At 35.6% G+C, this 22,643-nt stretch overlaps 2 protein-coding genes across 2 annotated transcripts; both read right to left on the minus strand.

Annotated features, from left to right (window-relative positions):
• Positions 1 to 3,245: 3,245 nt before the first annotated feature.
• Positions 3,246 to 16,732, minus strand: LOC136818024 (uncharacterized). Its single transcript, XM_067074392.1, has 8 exons — positions 16,585 to 16,732; positions 13,506 to 13,575; positions 12,959 to 13,282; positions 12,002 to 12,808; positions 11,461 to 11,619; positions 10,737 to 10,955; positions 10,163 to 10,294; positions 3,246 to 3,864 (listed from the first exon to the last, which is right to left on the minus strand). The coding sequence occupies exons 2-8, from the start codon at positions 13,561 to 13,563 to the stop codon at positions 3,320 to 3,322; spliced, it is 2,244 nt and encodes a 747-aa protein (XP_066930493.1). The 5' UTR covers positions 13,564 to 13,575; positions 16,585 to 16,732; the 3' UTR covers positions 3,246 to 3,319.
• Positions 16,733 to 16,960: 228 nt separating this feature from the next.
• On the minus strand, positions 16,961 to 22,375 carry LOC136818025 (polycomb protein eed-A-like). Its single transcript, XM_067074393.1, has 17 exons — positions 22,278 to 22,375; positions 21,167 to 21,348; positions 20,873 to 20,971; positions 20,527 to 20,595; positions 20,307 to 20,407; positions 19,821 to 19,845; positions 19,602 to 19,683; positions 19,172 to 19,263; positions 18,801 to 18,890; positions 18,582 to 18,625; positions 18,282 to 18,387; positions 18,108 to 18,170; positions 17,951 to 17,988; positions 17,778 to 17,838; positions 17,564 to 17,637; positions 17,315 to 17,383; positions 16,961 to 17,128 (listed from the first exon to the last, which is right to left on the minus strand). The coding sequence occupies exons 1-17, from the start codon at positions 22,333 to 22,335 to the stop codon at positions 17,071 to 17,073; spliced, it is 1,311 nt and encodes a 436-aa protein (XP_066930494.1). The 5' UTR covers positions 22,336 to 22,375; the 3' UTR covers positions 16,961 to 17,070.
• Positions 22,376 to 22,643: the final 268 nt, after the last annotated feature.

Here is a 22,643-nt window from a genome sequence, read left to right on the forward strand (position 1 = left end):
TCAACTTTTTCAAGTTAAGTTGGCGCAGCTCCGGCGTAAAACATTTCCCTTCTTTGCTTTCCAGACTGGTGCCTGACTGACAACAACAGTCCCATTTTTCGACCAAATTAGAGCACACATTACAGTAAGTTAATGTTGTCCCTCATCTAATTCTGAAGAAGGTCAATTTACTGATCAATTGGCCAAAAAATAAAAGACTTTTTCCTCAAGAAAACAGCAAAAAAGAAGTTTCAATCAGCGATTGTATGGAGAGCCGTTTGTAGAAATATTCATTCGATTATTTTTTTGATTAAATTCAATATTTTCATTCGGTAAATTCAATTATCATTCGGTAAATTCAATTCTCATTTGGTAAATTCAATTCTCATTCGGTAAATTCAATATTATCATTCGGTAAATGCAATTTGCATTCGGTAAATTCAATTATTATTCGGTAAATTCAATTATCATTCGGTAAATTTTATTATCATTCAAAATAAATTCTATTTTCATTCGGTAAATTCTTTATTATTATTATCAATCAAATTCTATTTTTATTCGGTAAAATCTATTTTCATTCGGTAAATTCTCATTCTGTAAATTCAATTGATGGAGATTCATCGATCATCATGTCTCGGTGCAGAGCGTGTCTTGCCGTCTCTACGTCATAGCCATCTCCTTTTTGGAGAAAGAACGACATTTTAATCCGTCTGATTCGTGCGTATCCAACACGAAGTCATGGCTTATAAAACCAGAAAAGTTTGTTCAACACTGACAAAATAACACAAACATCACCGCACTGTATGGGATTCAAACTCTCAAAACAGATCACCGCCTGTACTTCAAACCATCGCCTTAACCACTCAGCCACCCTTACTTACTACATCCATAAATTTGATTACATAAATATTCCTTATTTTCATCTGGGATGATTAAGACACTTTCCAATCTTCTTAAAGTCTCAAGAGAGGAGAATCTTGTTCTTGCGATGGACACAGCATACACGCGCGGGCGATTAAATACGATCGCGTGGGATGCGGGTCAAAAAATTCTCGTGAGCAATCTGGGTATTCATCAAAAAGTGCACATTTTGTTTTCCCTTTTACCCTACCCACCCGTTGCATCATGGGGGATATTACTACGTGTTAAAAAAGTCACAAAAACGTCGGTTTTATCTGTTGAGATTCTAACCCACATGAAAAATGACGTGTTGCCTTTAAAAGTAATGGTTGAATAAATTAATAAAATAAAATATTGAATTTCTTGCAGAATGAGATTAAACTTCTATCAAACCAAATGAAAGAAATCAAATGAAAACTTTGAAATGAATGTAAAATGAATTTACCGAATGAGAATTGAATTTACCGAATGATGATTGAATTTACCGAATGATAATTGAATTTACCAAATGCAAATTGCATTTACCGAATGATAATATTAAATTTACCGAATGAGAATTGAATTTACCGAATAATAATATTGAATTTACCGAATGATAATATTGAATTTACCGAATGATAATTGAATTTACCGAATGATAATGTTAAATTTTATCAAAAAAATAATCGAGTGAATATTTCTACAAACAGCTCTCCATACGATTGTGTCCTTCCTATTATTCCAAACTCGAGAGAAGGTTGCCAGGATTAGTATTAGATGAGGGGTGTGGGAATTAGACCAACTTACGGTACAGCTATCATTATATAGAAGAAAACCTGGATAATATAGAGCTCAGAAACAATAGTCAAAAACTTACCGCACCGCTCTGAGGAATCAGCGAAATCTCACCGCTCCAAGCAACCGCCATGTTTATTTTGATAAAACAAGCATATAAAATACACGGAAGCCGACATCAAAAGCGCCGCAATCGCAAAAAATCGGATATTTCTGTTTTGGCGCTTTTGATTGTTAACAAGCATGGGGACTTTTGGATATACGGTAAATACCCCACCGCCATTGTATTCTCTCGCGCTCTGAACATGAAGCCCATATGAAGGTAATAAATACACCTTTATTACCTTCATATGGGGCTTCATCTCAGATGAAGAGAAAACGTCTCGGTAGTCGGTAATGACCCTAAAACTAAACGGTCGTTCAAATCTTTTATAAATCTATTCAACACGGCTTTCCTTTGGCTTTGGTGATGGTTCATTACAACCAAAAACATCAATTTATAACTGTACTTACCTTATCTTACAATCCAATAGTTCCCTCCTTTATAATCCAAATGCGCCAAAACCGCAAAAATTTGGATATTGCTGCGGTGATTTATTAAGCCACTTTTTTGCGATTTTGGCGCTTTTGATTATAAAGGGAACTATTGGACTATATAGTTCCATTTATACTGAGACGGAAAAATCGTCTGAGACGAGTAGGTTGTAAAATGTGATCTTGTGGAGGAGATCCAATTTATTGAAACATGAATGAAAAGTACACTCCTCCATAATGCTCATTTTCTAAATCGCTCATCTCAGAAAAATTAATCGTCTCAGTATAAATAGAACTATTGTTATAGGTCCATAATAAAGCCCGAAGGGCTAGATGTAAAGCTTTTGCTGAAAAGTGTGCCGTGGTTAGGTAGGAAATCCTACCTAAGTCACGTGACATTAGAATGGAATTTCAGCGCTTGACCAATCAGAAGCTTCGCAGGTTTTCGAAAACGATAGCAACAATATTTTTTCCGATATTCACTTTTTTTTGCCTGCGATGGCTTAAAGCACGACATCTAGCTCTTCGGGCTTTTTAAATCTATTAAATCTATGGGTCAGTCAAGCCCGGCGGAAGCGGGAGACTGAGGAGATTTCAGCCTGTAAAGTAAGGAACTTTATCAGAACAGAAAGAGGCTGTTCCGTTGATTTTGAGAAATTTTTCGGAAAATCTTTGTTACAATGCGATTCGAAATAGTTTCAACTGATGTAAAGGCTAAAAGAATAAATTGATTCCATTGGGCTGGCATTTTTGCGAACATTGAGAGTTTCATCACATTATCATCTTCTTCTCTTAAAAAATCTTCACGTCTAAGTGGGCAGTGGTTTTCATACTCTCACAAAATGATAAATCATGTTTTTTGGACTAGCGAATATTTTGTAGATGCGTCATATTCAGCACGCGCGGTTCCTTGGGTTCCGGAATTTTCCCATCAGACCCTTCACAGACACGTATGTTTTAATGGCAGATCAATCAGTTCACTCATTTTGAGGTCGAAACAAATTGAAGCATTTCATGGATTCTAGCCCCCTCTAAATTCAGAAGGTTGATCAACTTCATTTACATTTCAATGAATTTTCATTTCATCGTCGTCCAAATAAAACTGAAGCAAAAAAAGAGTTACAAAAAAGTATTACACTGAAGAGTATTTTTTCGAAAACATTTTCTCAATGAGGTTTGAAAGTTTATCATTCTTCGTATTCGAGGAAGCCAGTAGAATATCTTTTTTGTTGCTGTTCGTTTGGTAATCTCCAGCTGGCTGAAAAACAGATGCGATATAAGAGCCTCCTTCGGGAAGACGTGAGCGGCTGACACCGACAAACTTTGAGGCTTTCCACACAAGTTGAGCGAAGTCGCGATCATTTTGCGATAGCTTCGGATGGTTGAAATCGTAATTTTGTTTTTGTACGTACCAACCATCAATAGCGTGTCGACATGACGCTGTGACGTCATCAGGATTAACGGCGTTGGAATCTACGTAAGCCAATGTTAGCCCGGGACGTTCGTATTGTGGAAGATTTTCTGCTGTGATCCCGTTCAAAGCAAGATGATCAGTAACTTCGACGGCTTTTCGGTACAGCTCGTTGGACCATTGCAGAGGTTCGGCACCATGACGTTCGCGAAGATTGTTTTCTTGAGATAAACAGACTTCTTTCATGGAATCCTCAGTTGTCGGGTCTGAAGAAAACAAGTGATACTTTTATGGACCTACTTGGTTATGCATTTAACACATATATAATTGATATCTACGTGAGCATGACCGTCAAACAATCATTCAGAACACAAATAATGACGATCTATTAAAATTAGTCGTTTGTTTCTTATAAAAAAAAAACGTTTAGAAAACAAAATTTCATGCTCTTGAAATATTCGTTCATATTCAAGACTTTGTGAGCAAAAAAAAACATCTATCTTATCAAAAAATTGAGTAATTTGACTAAGAACATTGATATATGCTTATTAAAGTCTGGTTCACGATAAGTGTGCACTCTTTTTTCTTTTAGCTATAATTTTTGAAGGAATTCTTCGTTCTTTATAATTTTGGTATCGTTGGAGAGATATTTGTGAGTGGAACAATTTGAAGTAAAAAAGTCTTTAAAAAATTCTAAAAACGAAGATGAAAATGAAGAAGAACAAGTGATACTTTTATGGACCTACCTGGTTATGCATTTAACACATATATAATTTATATCTACGTGAGCATGAACGTTAAACAATCATTCAGAACACAAATAATGACGATCTATTAAAATTAGTCGTTTGTTTCTTATAAAAAAAACGTTTAGAAACCAAAATTTCATGCTCTTGAAATATTCTTTCATATTCAAGACTTCGTGAGCATAAAAAGACATCTATCTCATCAAAAAATTGAGTAATTTGGCTAAGAACATTGATGTATGCTTATTAATAGTGATTCTTATAGATAAAGATGCGTTTTTTGAGCTGAAAAGATTTTTTTACAAAAATCTGCTTGACCCATCTTTTACCAACTTTCTTGCAAAAAATCAGAAAAAAAGAACAATCCAATTTTTCACAAAGTCCAAAAAACCCGTTTTTTAGCCGTATTATTGGCCCAAATTCGCCGAAAAACATTTTTTTTTCGAAAATTGGGCTCCCTCACATTCGAGGGTTTATGGTTATGCATCTTTGTGCAAAAAGTGTTAAAGAATGAAAGAGCCAATCTTGAGAAAAGCTAATACCTAAGTAATTGATAATGTGCTTATAAAAAAATATTGAACTTGGCCAGTTTTTCTATAAAAACACGCCAAGCAACCAAAATCTAAACACACATATTCTTTAAAAGTAAGCCCTCATGAGCAAAAAAAACATCTATCTCATAAAGAAATTGAGTAATTTGACTAAGAACATTAATATATGCTTATTAATAGTGATTCTTATAGATAAACATGCGTTTTTTAAGCCAAATAATTTTTTTTACAAAAATCTGCTTGAGCCATCTTTTACCTATCATGGTACCCTACTTTCATGCAAAAAATCAGAAAAAATTAATGATCCAATTTTTCACAAAGTCCAAAAAACCCGTTTTTAGCCGTTTTTTGGCCCAAATTTGCCCAAAATTTTTTTTTTCCAAAATCGGGCTCCGTCACATTTTGGCCACCACCGTTTTGCACCTTTGTACCAAAAATCAAATGATTCCTATGATTCAATCTCGAGAAAAGCTGGTAACGAACGGACGGACGGACGGACGGACGGACAGAGGTAGACTAGCAAACTAGTCTGTAAATTAATCATGTCAGAGGGCGGGAACATAAAGGCGGCGGGCGTTTGCTAGAATAGGAGCTGCGTAGGAGAGCGAGCAAAAGTTGGTGAGAGGCTGCTGATATACAGACTAGAACATTCTGCCACGGCTTCATTTTGGAGGTTGTGAGAACGGAGGAGTGCTTTCCTAAATTTTGGAGGGAGAAAAGCCGACAGACCACTTTGTTTTGAATTTTGGGTGGTGGAGGAGCCACCTTTCAAGTTTTGAAACTTTTACATCTTTAGTTGTTTTTGTTATTCATACATTCTTAGAAAGGTAAGTATTTGCAATTTAGCTTCAGTTTTCTACAATCATCAAAAGTGTACAAGGATTATTCAGTTTTCCTTATGCAGGTTGGTGGTATATGTTACGTGCTTTTGGGGCTTTTTGCTAGCCTCTTTCATTCAAGGTAAGAAATATTTTTTCTAACAGTCTAATTTGGTTCCACCTAAATACTTTTTGCTTTTTATTTTAGTACTTACAGACTACTTGTTAAGGAACTTGATTACTCTAGTCTCATTGTGGCTAAGTGAACCCCTCCAACACTCTTTTCTATGAATACAACAGTAACACTAACCAGGCAGGAACTCTGCTCAAAAGTACCCAACAAAATAACCTTTTTGAAAAATTTTGACACTATTTTAAGAATAATAACATATCATAATAATCAATAATTCTGACACTTTTAATATCTCACGATAACCTAACACAGGTTTTCAAGCCGTACCAAAAATTTTTTTGGTACGGTTTGAAAACTATTTTTAGGTTATCGTGAGAATAAACAGCGTTTCCTGGTTAGTTTAAAGAAACTCCAAAGATTATCCCTCTCATCACTCTCAATGTCATTACTGCCAGGCTGCTGTCTGACAGTCCGACCCTCTTCAACAGACTCACTGCTACAAAAAACAACCTGTCCTGACTGTCAGCATGTAACGTACCAGCCAAGCACAGGAAAATTACACGTACACATAGAAAATTAAATGGAAAACTTACAGAAAAGTACTTACTTTTAATAGTTAAGATGTCATATGTTGAATAACTAAAACTCCAACCTCAAAACAATGACACATTGGTGCATAATTATTATTATAAGTGTATTATTATAATTAAGTATTTCAGTCTGTCGAATGAAAAATGTAACATCTGTCATGTACAAATTTAATTTGTGAAAAATTGAAATTTGCAGAATTTAGTGCTGTGATAAGATAGCTCTGATAGAAAATCCAGAGTTTATATGGTGACAGAAAAGTTTTTGGGTACACGTATTCATGATTTTAGAAAAATGCAGTATTTTTTGTCATGAGAAGAGAATTATTGTAAATTCTGACCTTTTTCTATAGACTGTGGCTATGTGCTGAAGAATTTTCTTGTCACACCAAAAATGCTGAAAAATTAACCTTACACTTTAAGATTTATGGCTAAATTTTTTTGGGAGTTTTCTTGCCACACTAATTTTACAATTTAATATAATTATTTAAATTAAAGTTACCTATTTGAGAAATTTTTGTTGTCAAACTGAGAATTCTGAATTTTCACCGTAATATAAATTCTGACAAATTTTCATCTACGTACAACTATAATTTTGGGGAAATCCCACTTGTTCGACAGTATACTTGTCCGACGGTACATTTGTTAGACCGGTTGTTTGACAGTTATTAGTTCGACACCCATTTGCTCGACTGCATGGTTGTTCGACGACCACTTGTTCGACACTCTTCTCTCAAACAACTGGTCTGTTGAACAACTATATAGATTGTCGAACAAGTGGATTGTCAATCAACTGGGTTGTCGATCATTTTGGCACCCATTTGTTCCACAACCCACTTGTTCGACATTCAATTTGACAAGAATTTGTTGAACAAGTAAGCTGTGGAAAAAATGGGTTGTTGAACATGTGACATATACTTATCACCCATTTTTCTGTAAATTGTAAGTATGTGTACTATAAAATTAACTTCACACTTGAAGATTTATGGCTGAATGAAAAAAATGAGTTTTCTTGCCACACTAATCTGGCAATTTAAAAATATGTAAATGTTTAAAGTTATAGTAGGTACTATGTGTACAGTCGTTTGAGAAATTTTTGTTGCCAAACTGAGAATTCTTAATTTTCTCCATAAATTCTGCTAAATTTCCCTCTACGTAAGTATATATAAGTTTTGGAAAAAATACTAGAATTGAGTAAAACATAAGCATGGCGAAAAAATTTAATCATTTTTAGATGTAAGAAGACTTTTAATATTTCATAATTTGAAAGAAAATATTTTTTGGAGAAATTTGTCAGTGCCGCTTTACCATAACTTTATTTCTACTCAAAACTGTGTAATTTTATCATAGGGATAGATACAGTACGTATTAAACTCAAAACAAAGGGATAACCAGGTAGATATTCACAAAAGTTTGTAGCACTTCCAATACACACGACATTGTGTCAGTGTCGTGTAGTAGTCTCTGGTAGTCCAACGACCATATATTTTTGATAAAGAACCTTTGACTTGTGAGTCCTGGAAAATTAAAACGTCTTATGTGTTTGAATGTCAGTAAATAATTGTTAGCTACTGGGTTATCCCTTTGATTACCACCTGCAAACCTAGGAAAAAGAAAGCTGAAATGAAAAAAAAACTCACAGTCCATAGTGTTTGCAATCTGAATACTCCATTCCTAAAATTGAATGAGTTATGAATAGGAAAAGATAACAAGTCAACAAGTTCTGATAACTGATGTTACAAGATTTTCCATCTTCTCTTGCCTCTCAAATCAAAACAAACCAACAAAAAACAATCAAAAATGAGCCAAAGAATTTTGCATGCAGAGAACCATGAAGAAAAGCCACATATACACAAAGAAGAGACTCATCAATAAGAAACAAAACAAAATCTTTTCAAATAAAAATTTCCACTAGAAGTCAGCCATTATTTTTTCCAATCACTCCCTCCTCAAAAATCAAAACAACACGATCTGCGACTTTGACGGAAGTTTTCATTTCTCATTTCACGAATTTCTCAAAGTTCATTCATTTCTACAACGCCGAAATCTGGCGTTGTAAGATTGGGGCTTCAGCTTAGCCGTTTTTTCCTTCCTGGGGTTTCGCTCCAGTCGGGCTTTCAGCCCTCGCCGCCGACAAAATTTCTTCCTACGCTTACCTAACTCATACGCTCACTTTTCCCGCGTGATACCGTTCCAGCCCGACTGGCGTGCCAGTCTAGGACAGAGGTGAATTTGTAGGACCTCCACCCCACCGGGGTAGGTCCAAAAAAATGAAGATCTTGTAGAGAAGTGCTATAACTTTCATTTTCACTGGAGAGATTCTTTGATCTTAGGAGGTCATCACTGTGAGGAAATTTCACTAAAATATTTATTCAATATAAAGTTATGATACAAAGTTAATTTTTAGACGTCAATCAGCTTATAACTTTGTTTGATATCTTTTGACTGAATGATTATTTTTGAGAAATTTTTTCACAGTGATGACGTTCGATAATGAAGGAGTCATTTCAGTGAAAATGATAGTTATAGCACTTTTTTACAAGATCTTCATTTTTTTCTTCTTCATTTTCATCTTCATTTTTAGAATTTTTTTTATAGATTTTGTTATTTCAAATTGTTCCACTCACTAATATCTTTCCAACGATACCAAATTTATAAAGATTGAGGAATTCCTTCAAAAGTAATAGGTAAATGAAAAAAGAGTGCACACTTATCGTGAATAGACTTTAATAGTGATTCTTATAGATAAAGATGCGTTTTTTGAGCTGAAAATTTTTTTTGCAGAAATCTGGTTGAGCCATCTTTTACCTACTTTCATGCAAAAATTAGAAAAAATTAATGATCCAATTTTTCAAAGTCCAAAAAAACCGTTTTTTGGCCCAAATTTGCCCCCAAATTTTTTTTTTCGAAAATCGGGCTCCGTCACTTTTTGACCACCACCATTTTGCACCTTTGTACCAAAAATCAAAAGATTCAAATGATTCAATCTCGAGAAAAGTTGGTAACGAACGGACGGACGGACGAACGGACAGAGGTTAATTTATAGGACCTCCACCCCACCGAGGTAGGTCCAAAAAGACGACGTAAATTTGAAGAAGGAGAAGAAGATTCAAAGGGCAAAATCCGACCTGGGGAAACAGATCGCAGTTTTATTCTATTGGTGTTTAACGAGGATAGAAGCCGATGAAATATCCCTTGACAGAATTTTAAACTAGATATTTTTCATGAAACTTGGACAATGTTATCACATTGAGGATTGACACCCTTGTCTGACAAAATTTTGTCATATCATAAATAACGATAATAAATAACGATAATAAAGACAAATGTCCTGTAATTACCATCTTGTGACGTTTTGATACCTCTCAAGATAAGGGGCTCGAGTAGTTTACAAGCTTTCCCCTTTTAATTTCGACGTTTTGGTCTGTAAAAAAGCAACTTAACAGGTGCCCGCGACCTAATATTTAGCAAATCGTCTTAATTTGTCATATTTCAGCTTTATTGCAACCCCAGCCCTAAGAAACAGGGGGGGGGGCTTTGAGGGCTTTTATGCCTCTGAGCATATTAAAAATAGGATACTCCCGACATTAAAATGGAGAAGATGGTAGAAGGGTTAACTAGTTGTGGCCCTTTGTGTTCTTTCATGGATAATCCCGTCGAAAACTTTTAGGAAAGCAATGCTATTTGCTGGGCAAACGAGTCATTGAACATTTTGTTGCTCTGACTGACCTTGGCATGCTTTCATACGGCACGATCTCACTTCATGATTTTTCTCGCTCCCTTCACATGTGACGTCATCGCAAAGGTAGTCACGTGACATTTTACCAACACCACAATCTGCATCGCAAGTCGTCCAGTTTCCTGAAGGTGAGAGAAGAAACCAGTTAAAGATAAGTGATGTAATTGTGTGGTTGTATCTACTAAAAAATCTGGTGATATGATAAAAAAGAGAATTAACTTCCACAAGAACCTTTTAAAACTATTCAAATCGCCTGAAGCGCTTTTTCATGAATGATGTTATAATGGTTTAAAACACTTTCAGGTAGGCCAAAATACTGTTGCGAGAAATTCAGTTGAAAAGCTCCGAGGAAATTATAGAATACATTGCAACACCTCCATTCATGATATGCACCATTACAATGTCTTCCACGGACCCAACAGCTGATTGGTTGAAAGTGACGTACTGTCTGATTTTACGTTACTTACAACCAATCAGCTATTGGGTTCATGATGTAATGTCAGAAGACATTGCAATGGTGCATATCATGAATACGTGAGAATATCCACCACAAAATCCACCTACCCCACTTTTTGACATGAACAGGTAACGTAGCAACGGGACTGATTTCGTTCAAAACATTGCTCTTCATTTCATTCTCATTTTGAGCTTCAGTTTTTTGTTCGTTTGAAGTGGTGGAATCAGGAACAGCGAGCACTTGTTTGGCTTTCGAAGCTAAGATATCCGTCACAAGGTTTTCCGTACTCGGTTTCTGATCACTCGATTCTTTTACTGAATTTTCATCTGAAGTAAAAAAAAATGAGGTAAACAGTCAATGTGTGAAGCGAGTTTTCTTTTGCTACGCATGGAAAGTCCGCATGAACACTTACAATTTTGGGAAAATTTAACAGAATGTATTTTGAGTACTTTAGGCGTACAAACTTTCGCGAGCATAAACTTTCGCGAATTAGGATATTTCAAGTAGTAGTTTTCGGTGCGTAAGACCAGTGTACTCAAATCACAATTGATGGACTTTTGCATAATATCTACACTAAATTTTATCCTTGTTATCATCAAAGAGGAAAATTTGAATAAATTTTATTTGCAGTTTTTTGCCGCGAGCATAAACTTTCGCGAATTGCCCTCTCAAGAATTTTAAAGGTATTTATCTTCGCGAAAAGAGCTAAACTTCGCAAAAATCGTGAAAGTTTCTTCTCGCGAAAGTTTGTACGTCTAAGGTAGGAGAATTCATAGATGATGCTTATTGAAATGAATCAAAATGATCAACACTGTGGACGAATTTGGTTACCTCCTCCACACTTGGTCACTTTGCAAGTGCTCGTCTCTTCATTCACACCTTGACAATCATCTTCTTTCTTTGAACAAGTTCGTCTTCGTGTCTTGGAGCCCAGTCCACACGGTTTGTCGCACACTGTCCAGTTGGACCATTCCGAAAAATCGGAATTTTCTGAAAGCAAATATAAAAGCATTATGGGCTCTTCCAAAAAAAATTCGTACATGGGGTATTGTCCGGGGGGTAGTGAAAACTCTACAAAATTTGCCTTGTTTGGGGGAGGGGGCAAACTCTGTTTAGGGGTAACTATGTATGTCCGGGGGGGGGTCTCAATTAATGCTTGTTCGGGGGTTAGGTCTGTTGTCCGGGGGGTTAGGTCTGTTGTCCGGAGGATCAAAAGTCACAATGTCCGGGGGTAAGTTTCCAAAAAATGTAACCCTATATCCAAATCTTTTTTGGAAGAGCCCTTTATGATCGTTTAGGCTGAACCCAGCAGTATGGGGTTTAATGCACCGAGAAATTATAACTAAAACTATTTACACTCATTTAAACATACCTTTCTCGCTGCTCGACGTCAAGAAGGTACTCAGTATATTATCCTTGTCCTTTGGTTCATCTGCCTTCTTTGTCTTTTCTTCTTTCAATTTCGCTGGCTCAGCACTTTTCACTTTTTCGTCGTCTCCAAACTTTGCTTTGAGAGTTTTCTCGAGATCAGAGCCGATGGCCGACATCAGGGCTAATGATTGTTCTTCGTTAATGATCCCCACTTTGCCGTTCTTTTTCCCTTTGTCTTTTCCTTTGCTCCGCGCATGCGCTGGTCCTTCACCAGCCATGATGTCACCCGAAAGATTCGAGAGAGGATAACTCGCTTTCTTCTCTCCTTTGTCTTTCTCCTTCTCTTTTTCATCTTTCTTATCCTCTTTTTTCTTTTCCTCTTTTGGCTCGTCCTCTTTCTTGGGTGGCTTTTTGGGCGGTATGGGTATAGGGTGCAAAGGAGCGGGTGGGGGAGGTGGAGGCGGCGGCGGTGGTGGTGGAGGAGGCGGTGTTGGTTTGACACAGCCAAAAAGTGCTAAAATTTTGTCAGCGCAAGGTGGAGCGAATTTGATGTTTGGATGATGTGGGTGGTGGGCGTTTGTCGCACACATGTGATTTAAGTGCGTGCAAACGTGAGGATTGTTGACGGGCGGACAGGAACCCATACCAGGGGCGCACGGTGGGCGTCGTCCTGCTTTCAAGAGTTCTTGTAGCTGGGCGTTTTGCCAGAGAGTTTCTTGGAAGGGTGGAGTTTCCATGACGTCGTATTCAGGAAGGGCGTGGTGTTCGTAACTGTATAGTTGATCGTTAGCATCGCTGGCTTGGTCACCTGAAAAGAATCAAGAGAAAATGCGAGAAACAAATGGAGAGGACAGGTTTTTTCAGAGCTATTCAAACTCACACAAAAATGTTAAAAAATGTTAAAATAAAATAATTTTAAATCATAAACGGCTGACAAAAAGTAAATCGCTGTTCTCACCAGCATACATCGGTCGATGGTGGTTCAATTTCAAAGCTAATTTCAATCGGTCGATCGTTTCAGGGTTCGGCAATTCGAAATTCCCCCAGACGTCATTTTCAGGGAATCCTCCAATAATGTTAGGATTAGGACCAACAGTGTTTGGCATATCATCCAGGGAATCTTCATTTGTGATGTGAGGTTCCGGTGCCACTCCTAAGGGGGATTCCGAATCACCGCCTTTCCGTTGAGAGTGATGGTGTTGTGATAGACCGTAGAATCTTTTGAAAGTGCCATCTTTAGAATGGACTTTCTTGTTGATGTGATGTGCAGGGTATCCATAAACTATGAAATCAATTTAATGAATAGTCACGAAGAAAATCGATGACACACACTAATTTTTATTTTGCTTCCTATGTATTTCCCAACCAAGTTGGAGAACTTCAAGGATGATAATTTTTTGTGGTGCACCAGGTATAATTAAAAAAAAAGAAAATGAAAGATGTTCGTATTTCATGGGCTTTAAAATAAGTATCAGTTGCCATACTTATGTCAAACTAAAACTTACCAACTATAAAGTGCAAAAGCAAACAAGAAATGAGGGAGTAAGACCTCGCACTCTTCATTTCATCGATGTCCTGAGAAAGAAAACGATGTAAGGAAATGAATTCATTTGAAAGAAAACAAGAAGCCCGTTGGGCGTGAAGGCCCAGCGAAAAGTAACGTGTTGAAATCGAGCGTGCAAAACAGCAAATGTATGACCCCGTTGACATGGATCATGGATCAAAGTGAAGACAGGAAAAAATTTTTCAAAATAACCGCGGTACTTCTCATTGGTTAGACGCTTGAAATTTTATTGAATGGTCCCCTACCAACCGGGACTACACAGGCGAATAAGGCTCATCCGGTTGAATACTCTCCTCGGGTACCTAATAGCTGGGGGGGCTTTGGGGGGGGGGGGCGGAGGTTGGAAAAAATCTCAAAACTTAATTAGTGGGGGGGGGGTTGAAATAGAAATGTCCTGGGTGGAAAACTTTTGAAAAGGAGGCTACATGTTTTTTTTATAAGCATATGTTTTTTGGGAAACAAGCTCAGTTATGCTTAGAGATATTTTAGGCTTGAAGTATGTTTATCATATGCTTATTTTTCCGAAAAATTCGAGTCTCCAATTTTTCCAAAATCTGCCATTGCTATACATGAGGATAATAAGTAATGACACAAAGATTTGTCATTACGTTTTCTAATAGAAAAAAAAATTTTCACTTACACACCTCAAAAGCAAGCTCAGTAATATGCTTGTAAAATATGCTTATTTTTTAGACAAATTTAGGTCTTGGTATGCTTATAAACGTTGTTAGGCTTATAAAAAAACATGTAATACAGCAGAATTAGGACAAAAGAGGGAACTATTTAAAAACATTTTCGCAAAGATCAATAAGCAGGGGAGTTGGAATAAGAATGTCCTGGGTAGAAAATTATTTTCGAAAAACTAATTTGCGGGGGGGGGGGCCGCTATTAGGTACCCAAGAGTACGAGTTTCAAAAATCGTCAATTTTTTTACCCATTTTTTGCTGTAACGTCAGTCTTTGGCCAATAAAATATTTTACCAGGCCTTAGCAGCGGACCCACCTCGCGAAAATGTCTTCAACAACATTAAACTTTCCAATAAAATTCTAGCCTGGGTATCCAGACATAAAATTTCAGAAAAAAAAACAATACAAAGTTTCTAAAATTTTAGAGTCCGGTGTAACTAAAAAGGTTGGGTACAGTTTGTTTGATACTGCCTTTGAGTGAACCCTTGTTTGACAGACTATCAAAACTTTGAAAATCCAGGCAGACACACATAATTAACTTGCCATGAAACCTCTTTCACAAACTCAAAAAACTTTCAAAACTACTTTAAAGCGGCCATTTTCTTTAGAAATGAACCTGTGTTTTCATTTTCATTCGTTTATCTTTTTTCACAAGGTCAGCTTTTTCCATAAATTATGCGCACCCATAGAAAAACTGGAAAAATATAAAAAAATCTCGCAAATATTCTGCTTAGTGAGTGGGCGCTTTAATATCCCTGCAGGTATGTTAGTTGGACCAGACCGTAAACCAGAAAAATAATCTTAAAAAAACTAGAGGGTGAAATAGTTTACGGTCTGCATATCCAGGCTAATAAAATTCAATTAATGTTCGAGTTAACAATTAATGTGACAGATCCAGAAATGACCATTTTCACTGTTCATGCATTGCAACCATGAAAAATGTTTCAATCTAGTTCAAATTTACCCATGAGCTGCATTTAAGTGTTCATTAACAGATTCCAGAATCAGTTTATATACTTTAAATAATTATGTGATCGATGTGAGTCGAGTTTGAAACCGACCGACTGTTTTAATGCGACAGATCCAGAAATGACCATTTTATTTAATGTGTAGAATCATGAAAAAAGTCCCAATCTTGTTCAAATTTTCACATGAGCTGCATTTTAGTCTCCATTAACATATTCCATAATAAGCTTATTCGAAATAATTCTGTGTCAAGTTTGAAAAATCAAGCCATCGCACCTTTCGTCAAACGAGACAGATCCAGAAAAAATCATTTTCACGCACGCGTAGCATCATGGAAAAAGTTCCAATCTTGTTCCAATTTACACATGGGCCCCATTTTAGTGTCCATTACCAAATTCCAGAATCAGTTTACTAATTATGTGTTGAGTTTGAAAATCATACCACATCCCACCATTGACCACCGTTGTTTTTTGTTTTTTGTTAACAGCCTGAACAGCGACAGATAGACCTTTTTTCAAGGAGGACGTCCTATTGAATAATTATGTAGTCCAGCCATAAAAACAATGATAGAGCCATGCATAATTACTGTATCATGCATATTGTAATAATTATGCATGGTTTTATCATTATTTTTCTGCTGGACTACATAATTATTCAACAGGGTGGCCTCTTTGAAAAAAGGTCTATCCAGAAGTGACTGTTTTCTTATGTAGCATGAAGAAAAAAGTTCCAATCTTATTCAATTTTACACATCAGCTGCATTTCAGTTTATTTATTTCTATATCAGAAGCCATTATTTCCTAAAAATTTATAAAATAAAGTCTTTTTGAAAACAAGAAACTAAAAATGAAATGGTTTAAGGTAGAATTTTCACTCATAAAACTTTATGAAAACTTGAGCAAAGACTATAAGAAATGGCAGAATGTTTAAAAAGGTTTATAAAGCAAAATCTTTACAAAATTTCTTTGGTTTGAAAATCTCTTGACCACTAAAGCAAAGAAAATGTTCAAGAAAGTATGAATCAACCTCCTCGCTTCGACTGCCATCTTGTTTTGTTTTGAAAATTGTTTTGAAGGAGCGCGGAATCAGAAAATATATCTTTTATAGCCAGTATCCGACTTTAGCAAGCTTTTCCCTGTCCAGACGGCAAAAAGTGTGTTACTGGTTTTAAGCGCCGTTTCTACCAAAACGGACGGACAGACACACGTACACACGAACAGAACGTTGCAAATGAAAGGCCCACTCGCTTAGCGCTGGGCCAACAATGTAAAGAAATGAATTCATTTGAAATATACAAAAATAAAACAGAATTTCTTTGCACATTTACAACAAAAAAGTTCACAACAAAAAGTAAGATAGAAAACTTACCCCTTTTCTCTTTCATTCGAACGTTTGATCCTAAAATATCAATGAAGATTTCTTTCACTTTTTATGAAGGGAGACATTTCTCTAAGTCAATCTTTCTTTGCAAGATTAATTTTTTTGCTCAGCTCAGAACAAATTAATTTTTGAAAATAAAAAGTAATGGAAAAAAATGTTTATTAAACGAACAGTGTTTAAGGATGTTTCATTTTGTTTGGTGAATAATGCCGAAGTAATTTATAAACGAGTGCTTCAAGAAAAACGTCTGGAGATTCATAGTAAGGGTTAATTCGAATAAATATATTATTCGAAATATATTCAAATAATATAACGTACATAAAAAGTCAGTTGAAAAAGTCCCAAGAAAGGAAAGAAAACAGCATTCTTTTCATTAGTTGGCGAAACTGCCAGAAATGTTTTCTGTAAGTGATAACTAGATAAGTATACAAAATATTTACAATCTAAAAAAAAATTATTTGCAAAAAAGATTTCTTAGGATTGGCGATCCCACCTCCAAATTGTGCCATCGTCACAAACTGATATCAAAATCCTGTAGAAAAGAAAAAGAAGGTTACTCTCTTTGAATTTTTTCAATTTAAGCGAATATCTGGGAACAAATTAAGTGCAATCCAGGGCTCTGATAAAAAAAATTAGAAAGTGCTGGTTTACGAGGAAAGAAAGTCAACCCACACGACCTATCATTCTTGAACAAAGAGTAAAATTGGAAAATACTTACTTAGCGGAGCTGCTGAAAGCGATTTGTCGGACAGTCGTGTTACATCTCGAATGTTGCAATAACGTTGGTCTGAAACAAGAAAAAGAAAATTAATGGAAAAGAACATTTTCCTCGGAGATGATGTCTTGTCAAGTCGTGAAGAATTCTTTTATGACAGACGGAACAACTATCTGGCCGAAATTTTAATAAGAAAGAATTTGTCAAACTCTTCTCACTATCAGAATAATAAGATGAACTTCGTGACATTACCTGGAGCACGATGGGTGGTCACTCTCAAGGTCATAAAGATAAATTTTGCCCACTTGGTTTCCAAGTGCTAAGATCTAAATAGGAAAAAGAATACCAACCCAGCGTAGTTTCATATCACAATATAAATTTAAATATCAGCAGAATAAGGGTTGATAATCTACCGAGAAACAAGAGACATTTGTGTTATGAAGAGTTGAAAATGTAGAAAGAATACCGTTTGATTGATATCGACAGCAAATCGAATGAACCAAATATCGCACTGCGTGATGTCAAACCTAACAGAAAGGAAAATATCTGTATTCACTAAAAATCTGTAGACGGTGGTCTTCAACATACCTATGGATTTTACCAAAGTTCTATAAAATGCATAGAAACAGGACAACTTACTTGTGAAGAACAAAAGTGCCAACGTCCGCATTATTTTTCTAGAACGAAGTAGAGTAGGCCAAGGTTCAGTTATTCTGCTGATGTCAGGGAAACATAACAAAAAGCCGGTGAATATTCATATGAGAAGCACGAGGGTTAACCGTTATAAAAAACATACCCTAATCATAATTTGATCGATCGGTTTTTTAGGTTGCCAACATACGACTTGGTTGTCACATGACTAAAAGCAATAAAAAATATGTTGAAAACAAATAAAATCATAAGAGTAGTTACATCTGGTTACATCTATTTTTTTTCTCGTTTTTTTCATGAATTTCTTTTTTTTATTTACCTTAGAGAGGACAAGATCACCCAACCAAACACAACAATCCACATAATTTCGATGAATATCACGAGTGGTGAATTCTGGGTAATGAACTGCTAACGTGTTGAACGTCCTGAAATGAAGAGAAGTTCAAAACATTTACGAGTTCCACATGAGATCTAAATGACATCAATGACAACGGCTAATTTAAGATTTTACAACTCAAACAAGAGAATATCAAACATGAATTCAATGCCATCAGTATTTATTTATTACTACTGAAGGAGATTTTGAAAGCCTGGAATGATAGACAGTGGACGGACTTACATTTTGGAGCTTTCCGAATTGTGTGCGTGTGACTCCTTGATCACCTAGAAAAGAAAACGTAATCTGCTAAATTGCTTCCAATAAGCTCCCAAGTAAACGAAGAAATTAATTATTTTATTCTTGAACCCAAAACTTTATGGTTTAGAAATATAGTTTATTGTTATCATTCTTTTATTCAAAAGATCTTAAATTGAGCATAAATTTCGTTAAATTTCGTACCTTTTTCATTTTGTCAGTTTCGAGAGACCAGAACTTCAAAGAATGGTCCATCCCACAGGATACTATACGTGTGCCAATCAAATCGAAATCCTAAATGAAAAGAATATAACTACTCTAGTGTAAATGAAAAAAATTGTCTCTTTCGTCTTGTTCGGCTTTACTGTGTAATTTATGAAATACAAAGGCTCAAAAATATTCACCTGAGATTATCCTTACAAAGAAGGTAATATTTATCGTCGCATTTCGTCATTCAATGGAAAATGTATCGAAATGTTAAGTATTATAGCAGTCAAAAAACTATATCGAAAAAGTAAATGAGTCAAATAAGAAAGCTAAAAGTAGGAAGAGAACTCCAAGAAACTTAAACTTACGATGCCGAGTACTTCATCACGATGCCCATCAACTCCGCCAAATGTCACCACGCAAATCTTTGTCTTGATGTTCCACATCCGAAGTGTGTGATCTGAAAAAGGTATGCCAAACTTGTAACATGCAAGCCATTTAATAAATGTCGAGCAAAAGATATGGCAAACAATGGACAAACGAATTCTAGCGTTACTGGCAAAAGAACGTATCCTACAGTCACGAAACGAGCATTATGCCAAACAAACAGTGTAATGAAATGACTGGTAACTCTTCTACCGAATCGAATCGAGTTGTCACTTGGAATTGTTTCAGGGGTCTTTTTCAAATTGATTACGATTGTGTTAGACGAATTGTATTAAAAGTTAATGGTATAATGGCCCATTCATGATCCAAGAAAGGTGTTTGAAAGATGTGTTTGATTAAGACAAAGGATACCTTTACTCGTTGAGAGGATTAGCCAGGGGTCAATAGGATGTGTTTTCAATTCATTTATTGCACTCCCGTGCCCTTGAAATGTCTGTAAATTCATAGCAATAAAACAACCATTAATCAGAGCTAAATTACAATGTCATAAAATAAACTCTAAAATATATAAATTTGGAGGACCCGTGTAAAAAAAAGCAGGTTTGGGCAAAATTTAAAAAAAAAACTTACGGCAACAAACTGTCGTAAAACAGGGCTGAAAATAAAGAAAAATTAAACTTTTAAGTCAGGCTGAAGTAGACAAAAAATAAAGAGCCACGGGTGATAAAAAAAGATAACAAAAGCACAAAACACCCCCTTTTTTCATGATTACTCTCTATAAGCTAAAGAAAAAAAAATACCACAAATTATCGCTTCTCACATACCCACTGGGACGCCTTCCCATTGTAAAAATTGGCTAAAACATCGTCCTCAGTGGAAAATCATACTCTAATTTTTGTCCCTGCTGAAAATAATCAGATATTAAGCAAATCCTCACTGCAAAATATTGTGCTTTTTTTCATCCCCACTGAATTTTTTGTCTCGAAAACAAAGAGGAATTCAAATCCCCACTCATATCAAATGAAAATATCAATCCCCGTCGAGTTTTGGTCCGTTACTTTTACCCTCACTGGCTAAAAAAATCCCACCAGGTCTGTGAGAGAGTAGATCACTCACTTCAAAACATGAATGACTCCTTTTCCACCTGCAAAACAAAATAATGGATCTCCATTCGCTGGGTTGTACGTCCAGGTGCAAGTATAAAAACTTTCTTCTGGCTGTAAAAGCGTGTTTTTGTCAAGAAAAGTTTTTTTTTCTCATCCGAAAGGTCATAATAAAAGGTGCGTGATATTTATAAATTATGTTAAAATAATTAAAACTGATAATGAAAAGATACATCAGCATCAATATAACTTTGAAGGAGATTGACTCGACCACAATCTTCCCCACATTGATAAATTGATGCCTAAAAATTATGAACCTGAATTAAAACCTTTTCAACTGAAAAGCCACCAAAACTGACAATTTTGTGCTCTAGTGAAAATCGGAAATGTGATGATAGATGTAAACTTTTTTCTCAAAAATATGGTGAGCAAATTTTTGTGATTGTGATAAGAAAACTGAATTTGCGTAAGGCATGATGCTGAAGTCTAAACATTTAGATTCCAGGAGAACAGTACATGGTTAAACATGGTAAAAGTCCTTTCAGGAGTAAAGGAAGATTTAAGTTGGACTTGTCTTACCCTATTACTGCCAACAGAACCAAATATCAATGGATCTTGCTCATTATCAAAAATGTTGTCAAAAAACGAAACCCCAAAAATGGGTTGTTTATGGTCTTCCTGAAAGTAGATAACAAATATAATATAATTATCAAAAGTGTAGCAAAACTTCGTCCAGGCATCTTTTTCTGAGATATTCAATCCATTAAAGTAACAAAGTGTGCAAAGCCTCACCAAATCCAACTGTTCAAATATCTCCAAGCTGTGGCAGGCAAATAAACTAAATCGAAGTCGAGAATCGATAAACCTTTTAACCTTGATAAAGTTTGTGCATTTGTAATTCATTTTGCTCTTTGTGTTGATTGATTGCTGAAGATTTTTCTTTGTTTTCTTTCCTCTTCGTGAAAAATCACCCCTTTTCTTTCTCTTCTTTGTTTTGTGGGATGCGCTGGAAGCACTGTGTGTTGCCTGGCTTGATTCTGAGTCCCCACTTTCACCTGTCATTTAATGTACACAGGAAAAAATTGTTGATTCCCTAGCCTAGGGATTGCCTAATTTCAGATGTATATTAATTATTCGATCACATTAGTTTGCGTTTCTAAGTTTGGGAAAGTAAGGAGACTAAGGAAACCTATTTTCCCATTCTGGAAGTGTATTTATATTACCAAAACGTTAGTGATAACGAATTTCCAAACATATAAAACCTATACCCTTAACTTTCTAGCTACACATTCGGGATTGCATCAGGAAAAAAAAATCCCAAGTTTGTCGAAATCAATTATCATGGGTTGGGAAAGAGAGATCACATACCTTTTTCATGATTACTCTCTATAAAGCTAGGGAAAATTAATACCACAAATTATCGCTTTACTCCTTTCTCTCTTTCCGGATCGGGTAATGTGATTTCGCAAATTGGGGAGTAGGAGATGCCATTTACCGAAATTAGGATTTTGAGTATATCCTTTAAACATTCTGTTCTTTTTTTCTAAACCTTCAAATAAAAGCCAATCAAATCAAAAAAATAAAACCGTCACAGCATTGGAAAACCAAATTCAGGAAACTCGATTTCTGGTTGGGGAAAATTGATTTCCCTAACTTATAGTTTTAGGAGTGTGGTTGACCACACACCTGGGGTTTTCAAAAGATGCAGCCTGCTAATAGGGAAATCAAATATCCTTAAAGTTCGGTAAAATTTACTTCCATAGCTAGGCAGAGATTTCACCTTCCCTAGCTAGGGAATGGTTAGGGATTCTAATTTCCAGATCTGGAAATATACATTTTCATAGCCTAGGGAATCAGAAACTTTTTCCTGTGGTATAGTGTTATTTGTTGTTATTCTTCCTGTGAGCATTTATCTTTTTAAATTAATTGTTTTTATCAAATACCTAATTGTTTGTATCATGGAAGCTTTTTAAATCATACATACCTTCATGAGTGAAATGATTGCTATCTGAAGCATCCAAAGAATCCTCTGTTGATTCCATTATTAATTGTTTTCTTTAACAGTTTGCTTTTTTTTCTAAAAGAAAATAGATACCTTTTTACTGAAGTGTACAAAATACAGTAGACAGCTCCAGACTTTTAGGCCTTACTCTTGGTCTATAGGCACTGCTATAAGCGGCTACTAGTGACCCCTACAAAAATTTGCTTATTAATAGGATTTATCAAAACATGATAGAAACTTTAAAAAGAAAAGTTTAACAATAGAGATTTCAAAAGAAGAAAAACTTTAACAAAGAGTAGGAGTTTTACACTTGAAACAAAAAAAGATATGATGCAGCCAAATTTTTTT

The sequence above is a fragment of the Clytia hemisphaerica genome, unplaced genomic scaffold (genome assembly GCF_902728285.1).
Source record: "Clytia hemisphaerica strain Z4C2 unplaced genomic scaffold, Clytia hemisphaerica genome assembly, whole genome shotgun sequence".
NCBI lineage: Eukaryota > Metazoa > Cnidaria > Hydrozoa > Leptothecata > Clytiidae > Clytia > Clytia hemisphaerica.

Bases quoted from the DNA above. Each gene is read 5' to 3' on its own strand.
- LOC136818024 (XM_067074392.1), bottom strand. From the start codon at position 13,563: ATGAAGAGTGCGAGGTCTTACTCCCTCATTTCTTGTTTGCTTTTGCAC. The intron at 11,620-12,001 runs GTATGTTTAAAT...ATTTGCTTTCAG, and splicing joins GACGTCGAGCAGCGAGAAAG to AAAATTCCGATTTTTCGGAA. The intron at 3,865-10,162 runs GTCAGTCAGAGC...TGTTTTCTTCAG, and splicing joins CCGTATGAAAGCATGCCAAG to ACCCGACAACTGAGGATTCC.
- LOC136818025 (XM_067074393.1), bottom strand. From the start codon at position 22,335: ATGGAATCAACAGAGGATTCTTTGGATGCTTCAGATAGCAATCATTTC. The intron at 17,989-18,107 runs GTATGTTTTTTA...ACTTCGTTCTAG, and splicing joins TCGATCAAATTATGATTAGG to AAAAATAATGCGGACGTTGG. The intron at 17,129-17,314 runs GTAAGTATTTTC...TCTTTTCTACAG, and splicing joins GCTTTCAGCAGCTCCGCTAA to GATTTTGATATCAGTTTGTG.